The sequence below is a fragment of the Clinocottus analis genome, unplaced genomic scaffold (assembly GCF_023055335.1).
Source record: "Clinocottus analis isolate CAN_PGR_092001 unplaced genomic scaffold, fCliAna1.0.p SCAF_21, whole genome shotgun sequence".
In the NCBI taxonomy this organism is placed as follows: domain Eukaryota; kingdom Metazoa; phylum Chordata; class Actinopteri; order Perciformes; family Cottidae; genus Clinocottus; species Clinocottus analis.
Window position 1 is genome coordinate 7322127 of NW_027175943.1, and position 9171 is coordinate 7331297.

General features: G+C 44.8%; 2 protein-coding genes across 2 annotated transcripts; both read right to left on the reverse strand.

Moving 5' to 3' along the window:
* Positions 1 to 438: 438 nt before the first annotated feature.
* On the reverse strand, positions 439 to 4304 carry LOC137792414 (leucine rich adaptor protein 1-like). Its single transcript, XM_068588081.1, has 2 exons — positions 3941 to 4304; positions 439 to 1816 (listed from the first exon to the last, which is right to left on the reverse strand). The coding sequence occupies exons 1-2, from the start codon at positions 4157 to 4159 to the stop codon at positions 1427 to 1429; spliced, it is 609 nt and encodes a 202-aa protein (XP_068444182.1). The 5' UTR covers positions 4160 to 4304; the 3' UTR covers positions 439 to 1426.
* A 1275-nt stretch (positions 4305 to 5579) lies between these two features.
* Positions 5580 to 8883, reverse strand: LOC137792202 (5,6-dihydroxyindole-2-carboxylic acid oxidase-like). Its single transcript, XM_068587751.1, has 7 exons — positions 8529 to 8883; positions 7783 to 8105; positions 6913 to 7117; positions 6648 to 6815; positions 6381 to 6560; positions 6120 to 6266; positions 5580 to 6019 (listed from the first exon to the last, which is right to left on the reverse strand). The coding sequence occupies exons 1-7, from the start codon at positions 8881 to 8883 to the stop codon at positions 5832 to 5834; spliced, it is 1566 nt and encodes a 521-aa protein (XP_068443852.1). The 3' UTR covers positions 5580 to 5831.
* Between the last annotated feature and the right edge of the window lie 288 nt (positions 8884 to 9171).

Sequence of the window (9171 nt, forward strand, 5' to 3'; positions counted from 1 at the left end):
GTAATATAAATCATCAGCTATTATAATACTTGGTATGCCATCCTGAATATAATCCTGAGTGTCATTCCTCTGCTATGAGCTCGGGAAGTTTAAAGGGCACAAGTACACAACCATTTGCAAAATTTAGAATCGAGAATAGTGACAAAGTGAATTAATAAGGGTAATTTTCCATGCTGCATTACACAGGGCAAGAGATTATTTTTAACTTAATTATACACCCAAAAAAGAAACCACCACAATGTTCACTTCCCATCTCATTAAGGTTCCACAACGGGGTCTGTGAACTCTTTTCTTTTGGGGGAGGGAGTAGGGGGGAAGAAACTCTGCATAAAAGACAATGTGAGCAGTAAAATCACAATATATTATTTCATTTCCACAACAAAATGAACAGCAACCAATTAAAAAAAAAACATGTATTTTTTTCTTACAAATGCAGGCGGTGTAAAGTACAAATGACAAATCAACATAACGTTTAAAGCTAAAACAACAAACCTGTTTTTGACAACAGAGAATTAAAATGTGCACACAAAGCAAACACACGTTCCATGTGTCCACCGTCATCAACATCTCCCATCAGGCATTAGCAGGGTTTTGGCTCAGGCCGAAGTTATCTATAAGACAATCAAATTGCTTTGGTTTTCAGTCAAGCATCTGTGCTCTGCATGCACTAATCTCTTGAGTGTACATGTGTGTTTGACTATTGCAGACTGTGATTTAGCTTAAAAACTTCCATCAGTCTAAATATTGAAGTCAAAATAATTACAAGCTTAACATTTTTAGCAGGTGGAGCCCAAAATTTGGCATGGAAGCAAATTGCACTTGCTTTAACACTTAAATGTACCATTTTTCCACATTAAATAGTTTACTCCACTTGAATCGCTCGGCAGGAAACGTCCAATTTTCCAAGTGGTTGCTAAATCCTAATCTACTCCTTCACTGTCAGGTGATTGGGGTTGACCTAACACAAAGCTGAAATTTTCACAGATAAAGAAGATTTGTTGGTCAGCTTATGTTGCGACTCTCATTCACCCCATCTTCAGCAATTTTAGTCCGAGAAGTACTCCGTCTGTGAAAATAAACTGCCGAGGTATTAGATAACTCTCACAATAAATACAATCTTTAAATCAGAACTGAGCACCTTTTGTATTCAATTGACCTGCATGATAAAAATATTAAGACTCAAAGAACTGCGTGAAGATGTTTTCACTTGTGGTGTGACAGTAAGTGGCAAAGGGTTTGATGAGGTGTGTTCAAACCACAGCATAAGGACACTGGTTTTAGGGTGAAAAGTGACGAGTCATTTTTGGAAAGTCTTTGCCAACACATTGACCAAAAATATTTCGACTTGTCAAAGTGAAGAACCCATTTTTTAAATCGTTCTTCACACAACATCTCAGTAGTCTCTGTCCCCGCTGTGCTTAGCCCCTTATCCGAAGCAGTAGTATTCATCAGATTCCACCCTGAGTTTCAGTGGTGATTTGCTGAAAGTATCCCCATCAATAACTGTTTTATCAACAAAACAGTCAAGATCAGACGGTGAGGGGTCGTCCGGGAGGTCGTCTGCGAGAGTGTCCAAGTAGCTACCCACAGACAGGCTATCGAGCCCGTCGCTGTTGCCGTCGTTCAGGCTGTTGAAGCTGCCCCGCAGCGAGGTACCGTCCTGGCTGTCTGACAGGCTGTACAAGCTGCCCGTCAGGCTGCCCTCTTGGCTGGCCACGCCTCCCTTGTCTTCGATCATCCAACGGATGGACTCGATGCCCTCGTTGATTGACATAAGCTGCTGCATCAGCTTCACATCGATGGCTCGTAGATGTGCCTATGGGTTGGAGAAAAGCATCCTGGTCAAGGTCATGGTACTTATGGGGTGATCCAACATTTAAAAGCTAGAGGTTCAACAGTTCATATAGAATGGTTTTCATTAGCAGACTAAACTTCAGCTTTTAAACCAAAATCGATGCAAGAGCTGAAAGTGCAATCTACAATTCTATAACAATGGGGCAATCTCCAACTGCTCTCGAAGATCATGTGATATGAAGAAAAGCTCTGGGTCAGGTGCTGAATGAACCCTGTGCTTACATTTTTCTTTTCTCAACAATTGTTAGCATTCTTATTTCCTCATATGGGCAGAACACCATGTGCCATTATGTTTAGATTATCAAGCTTTGTTGTCAACAAAGAGACTTAACAATGTGGCACCGGAAAAAGGACATACTACTCATTTAACAGCACATACAGGAAACCATTTGCTTCCAAGATTCTAAACAGATATGCCTACTTGACACAGTATGGCCATTGATTTAACTCCCTGCCATGACAAACCAGGCCATTGACTGGGGGATGGAAGTGGACAGCATATAGGGGGTCAATTAAAGGGATTGCTGTGTCACTGAGTGACCAACACTGAGACACTGTCAGAATGAAACATGGGGAAGGAACAGCTGTAACAGCCTGCGACATTCAAAACACGACAAGGCAGATGAAGGTAAACAAGGCTGGTACAGTGCTCCAGACAGCTGGCTTGATACATCAGCCCTTCTTTGGAGTGGATTTACAACCCGGCTGCATTTGACTCGCATTGCTCCCGGTGTGTTTGTTTTGTGAGAATAACCACCCGCTTCACACACACTTGAAGACGAGCAGATGTAGTCACATCGCTGAATACAAGCGGCGATCTCGTGTTAATAAGGTAGCTACTGTGGCTCGGTAGCACTAGATGAGTTTGGGCAACACCATCAGCGCTCCATGATCTTGTCTCCATTGGATAGAAACACAAGTTTAATTTGTCATATGAACCTAATAAGGGCTGATCCATAAGCTTTTTTCTGAACTGCACATTTCAGAGTTCATTTGCTCCTTTGATAGGCCCCTTAAGTATTATAAAATGTGTGTGTCTACTAGGCATGTGCGCACCAATACAAAGAGGTCTGATTGGATTTGTGATTAAATTGTGTTAGTAGCTGCAACAGGGAAGCCCAAGACAACCCAAGTAAATATGTTTTTTCTTTTCTTTTTTCTTACATCAAATCTATTACGAGACAGCGTGGACTGTCAGGTTGAAACACAAGCGAGGCAACACCACCTAAGGCCGATGCATTTTTTCTATACTGTTATCGGCGTGTTACCGGTCTCCATGCCTCCGTCACGTAAATGTCAGCCCATCAACACAAACTCTCTGGGTCTGCTGGCCGGGATGCAGCACCACTGCAATCGACAAAACTCATTTAACTTGGACATCTGCTCAGGAATCCTTAATACCTTTCGTGACCTTTTTTAAAATGGGGAGGGGAGTGACTCTGGATCTTCAAAGCTTCAGTCTAACAAGTATAACACATGGAAATAATGTGTAATTGTAGATATAACTTTGCAATTAATATTTTTTAAAGGTAATTACACAGGCACTATGTCTATTTACCTCTTAAATAATGAGGATGGTATCTGCTACCTCCAGTGCTCAGGTTTAATTGCCTCGAGATTGGCCGGGTTCAAGGTGCTTCATGATACAATGATGCACAGAGCACCTACATGCAACCACTTGTTGATATGTGAACTTGTTTTGCATCGAGCACCAGACATTTCCTGTAAGCCCTGGCTGCCAACACATGTGATGTGTGCATTAGAGAGAGAGAGAGAGAGAGAGAGAGAGAGAGAGAGAGAGAGAGAGAGAGAGAGAGAGAGAGAGGTTAACTCATCTGACATTAAGCTCAAATAGCCGGTTTAATAATGCAGCCAATTGTACTTCCTGTTCCATTAGCCTAATTAGAACGGTAGCTGTAATGTTCAGCATTAGTGACCTAGCTTAGCTTGTAATTACAAGTCAGTAAACTTTCAACACACTCTAAACTGGAGCCATATGGTCTGTAGCACATTAAGGCTATTTATCAATTGGCATGCGTCCCTTAAAAGTTTAAATAGGCGGCAGAAAAAGAAAAAGGAGGCTTACCATTTCTTGTTTAAGGAACAGCATTTTGCTCTCCAGCCTCTTCAAGTCCGCATTGTCGGCGCACAGTTTGCGGTTCCCTAAATGCGGCGCTGCAGACTTCTCGTGCTTGTCGGGATGCGTTCCTGCGGCGAGAGAACGAGCGAGGCTGTCCGGGACCTTAAGACCCAGTTTCGTCTCTATATCCTTCAAATCCGGCATGACGTGTTTGTCCTCATCCATGGTGGACCGTCAAAAGCAGAAGCACCCGTTTAAACTTCGGAAGCGGCGAGCGGACGCGTTGACGCGCAGCGCTTTGAGAGTTGGCAGTGGGGGAGACGCGCGCGAGCCACATTCAGAGGAAAAGTCGAGTCTGGAGTCGCAACAGGCGCTTAACTCCACACGGGACTTGAGCTCTGCCGGCTAACAGGGCGACGTTTTGAAGGGCCAATAACACGCCGCCGACAGACCTCCCTAATTACGCGGTTGACCAGTAGGGAGACTGTGGGACAACAACGTGCTCGGTAGACCCGCCCACGAGGGAGCTTCCTCTGAAACCTGACACCTGACAGGTGAAGCCACACCGCGCAGTTATGGAAAACAAACAAACCCGCCGGTTTTTTGTGTTTGTGTTTTTTCTTTCAGGTGTTCCTTTACAAATTCAGGAGTTGTGCAAATGGCTGGACTTATTTTCCCCAATAATATGGAATACGCACTAAGCGATTTCTTTATTTATGTGTTTCTGCAGAGATGAATGCAGGTAAACAAAGTGAAGCGGAATCATTAATGAAAAGCAACTCAACCCTCTATACATGTGCAGAGGAGATGACAACAGATGACATAGAATAACTTGTGATTTGTCATGTACATAACTATATTCCTGCTGACTTTATCAATGTTTTTTAATCACCCAGTCGAACAAACTACCTTGTGAACATACACGTAACTCATTTAAATAGTTTTGTCATCAACCCATATTCAACAACATTCTGGTAAAAAGTATACATGTAAAACAGCCTTAATGACCATTTCACTTTGATGCTTTGTAAAAAATAAAATAAAAGACCAAAAGAGATACATATGACGTAAGCACACTGGATTATAACCACTTTATAGACAATTTTCTTTCAACTCTTCTTTCGTGAATTACATTTCAGCTAGCCATTTTGATACATTTATCTTAATCTATCATTTAAATACCCCCGCTCCCCACACCTCAAAGCACAGCTCTCCTCCCAACAACATGAAGTTTTAGAAATTGAGCTTTCGCACCCCCTTGTGGACGTTAATCCTCCATTACACAGGCAGTGTATTGTAAACCATCCACTTCTATAACGATCTACGGACTACAGACATAGTGGGACTTAGTTAGTTAGTAGTTGTGTATGTTTTAATTAATTTGTTTTACTCTAGTCCTTTAAATGTGTTCAAAAGCTAAATATCAAATCAGAATCGATAGTCTTTACAGCTGATCACTTTATTACTTTGTGCAATATCAAAATCTAAACTACAGGAGGCAGCATTGCTGACCCTGAAAAAGTCATTTACAGTAAAAGCTCTGATAGCACCAGTTCAGCACCATCTGCTGGCATCACTCGCACACCAACACTTCAGTTGGCCATTTCCCGAAACTGAAAATGTCAAAGTTTGAACCATTGTAATCATTGCAAAACAAATCTCTTAGAAAGTACTGTAAAGTAATGTATCCAAAACCTTTTCAACCCCAAAATTCATCTTCGATGAGTGCTTCATATTTGTACTACTCGTAAATGAACATAGCCAAAATATATTGTTGTCGCATTCAAAGAATCTACACATGCTCTTCAGTGAGAACGGATCAACGCCTCAACAACCTGCATTGCTGTGTGACCTCAAAAGTAGAAAGAAGAGAGAGGATCATATTCAAACAACAAACTTAGACCACGGACTGGCTTTTCTCATCGTCGTAGCGCTGGTAGTGGTCTCCCAGCAGGGGCTGGTGGCCCTCCATCTTGTGAGACCTGGCACGCACGGCACACGTGGTGGCGGCGAAGACGACCGCGACGAGCACGAGGGCGGCGACTATCGCCAAGGTGATGATTTCAGTCATGGTGAAAGCTTGAGCTGGCGGGATAGAGGAGGATGATTACTACCTTTCGTCGTCTGGATTTATTTAAAGGCACGGAAATGTGCAGAGTCCGAGAAGTCATCCAAAAGGAATTACCTGGCCATTCAGCTTCGTAAGAGTAACCCAGATTTTCCGGTGCAGTCACAAACATCTCGGCGTTAGTCACCGGAGGCCAGAAAGGCACCATGTTGTAGCCCCTGTTGTGACCAATGGGGGCATTTTCTTCAGGATACAGAGAGGAATCTGTAAAGAAATACTTAAAATTAGCCTATAAAATCACCATGCTGTAATTAAAGCAGTACAAATATGCAGGTCTCATAAAGTAAACAACAAGAACAAGTGTTTTGAAAAAAAAACCTGGACTGTGTCTTCTCAACCATTCATCAAATATAGCGTCGGTGAAGGTGTGCAGCAGGACGAAGATGGGGTCATTGGGGGAGAGGTGAGTCTGTCCTCCCGTCCCATTCAGGAACAGATGGGCCAGGTTGTGGAGGCTCCTCACCGCGGGGTCGTAGTTCCCCTGGGGGGCGCTGTAGCCTGCCGACAAAACACCACGAAAACTCATGAAAATGCAGAAACGTTGTATGTCAGTGTGAAAAACATTTTGACAGAAATATGGCTCACCTTCAATGGTGTTCCGGAAGCTTTCAGAGGACGTGGAGTAGTAGGGCGGCGTGTCGAAAGCGTTGACCTGCAGACAGTCGGCCACATCCTTTGGCTCCGGGAGACGCTGGACCATCGGCCTGTTGACGTTCCCGGCGGGGTTTCTTCTGAGGGGAGACGTCTCGGTGTCTGGGAGGAGACAGGAACCACATTAAATACACATTTAACTCAACGCTAACAGCATAAAGGGGGATCATGTGGCACGGTGAATTAACAAGCGCCTCACTGTTGCAGATGGTTCCCAGTGTGTCGTAGTCTTCCACGCTCTCACATATGACTCTCCACTGGGCGAAGAGGGAGTTGGTGCTGAGGGAATTCATGTCAAAGCTGCTCCTGGCTCCCATGAGGTCATCTGTGCAGATGTCGCACGTGCTCCCACCGATGGCAAAGTTCCAGTAGGGCAGGGCGAAGGAGGGGTCCTGCAGCATGTCCTGGTTGTTTGAAACGCATGAACGAAAGCACGGCCGAGTTAGTTTTGTGAATGTGAAGGTCAAGGCTTGGAGTTTGGTTGAGGGTTTATTTTCTTATGTTGCTAACGATGTATTTCCACCTCCTTAAGTATGTGTCAGTTTTTCGAGTCTCATTTGGTTATGGAGTCAGAGCACGGAGTATATCGCGTTTCATTTTCCCACACACACACTGATAGGCATTTGCAGACAAACAATGTCTGTTTACACTGCATGAATACATCTGAATAATAATGATCTAAAAGCCTTTGTGAAAATCCTATTATGTTCTCTAATATAGCTCAACATGAAAAACATAATATATACAATATATACAAAGATTTAAGAAAATGAGCATGCACATGCAACTACAGGGCAGCAGATGATGGATTTAGACATCTTAGAAACTAGTTTTGACTGTATAGTGCATTAAAACAGTAATTTCCGCTAAATAGGAAACATATATACTTTGAATGGACTCGTAAAACATGGCATTGGTTATGGTTTCTTCAACAATACAGTTGTGGGGAAAAGCATTAGTGACAAATAAACAAGCTGGGGTAATTCCAAGATGTGGATAAGCCATGGCCCATCACATCGAGCATGTGATGACGTCACCATCACTCCAGTCGCCACGCCTCCTATCTCACCTGCATGTCTCGCTCCAGCTGCAACAGGTGGAACCTGTGCCAAGTGACAAACCCCGGGCCCTCGTGGGAGAAGTCCACTCCCCCGAAACTGGCCTGCCCCGCACCCAGGAACGTCTTGCTGACCGAGAAGTAGTGGGTCCACACGAAGTAGTTGTAGATGGTGATGTTCTCGAACTGCGCGCTGTTGCCGTCGGGCCCGAAGATCTCCGGGTAGCGCCGCGTGGCGATCACCAGGTCGGGGTGCACGGTGCGCTTGGCCTGGTCCAGCGCGCTCACGAAGGCCCGCTTCTGGTCCGCGCTGAGCTGCATCACGTTCCTTCTTACTGCGGGGATTACGGAAGAGGTAGAGTGGATTAACTCAGCCAGTCATGCGGTAATTGGGGATCAGGTTTTAATGACTGAGGAAAGCACGTAAGGGGACGTTTTGATCCATTCATTTTTCAATCCAATGCCCTTTTCTTATTTTCAGGCTGTAACTATTTCAAATGCATTCCGTGTTTTTTCATGGGGCAATAATAGGAATTAATTATAATAAAATAATCTCTTTGACATGGTTAAATCATGCCATTTTGGTCGGCGTGGTGTTCCAATGGAGTGCTTTAAAGTGCCACTGTGCAACAATACAGAATCAAGCCACCCCCAGATGTGCTTGCTATGCCCCCTCTCAACTTGAGTTCGACTCCATATACTATAATAATATGCATTATGATTATGATGTGAAGATGTCCCCATCTTTGCGCACTTACCAACAGTAACGCGCTGGTCGCAGCCGGGCCCCGTCCATCCGTGTCTGCAGCGGCCGCAGTTGAAGCCGCTGAAGTTTCCGTTACACTGACAAGTGCGGTTGAAGAAACGGACCGGCCATCGCTCCCGGTCATCCCGTCCGTCGTGCGGATACTGAGGACCGTGCGGGCGCGCGTCCACGGAAACGGATACGCACTGCCCGCGCCCCGCGCTGGAGCCACACGGGTCGTCGTTGAGTCCAGAGGGCGACGGACAGCACTGTCCACTGCGGAGTCCTTCGGGTGTCACACACCCTCTGGGGAACTGCGCGCTCACGACCACCGCGCCCACGAGCACCAACCAACAGCACTGCCACATTTTCCAAAAACGGTCGTCAGATTTTACGCACGGCTGATTCTACCGACTGATGATTTTACTGTAATTATGCACTTAAACTAAGCCTTTACCCTAAATGAATGTGAATCCCTTGAGCGCAGCATCAGATATGTTCTGTGTCCCCTTTCATGCGCCCAGGCCCCTGCTTCTACCTCCCCCAAACCGATGAACCTTAAATACCAGATTAGCGCATGACCGGATTTTCCCCCGCGTGATGGCATCACACAACTTCACATTTCCTACTGGGCAAGGAGTGTGATCCTTTTATGA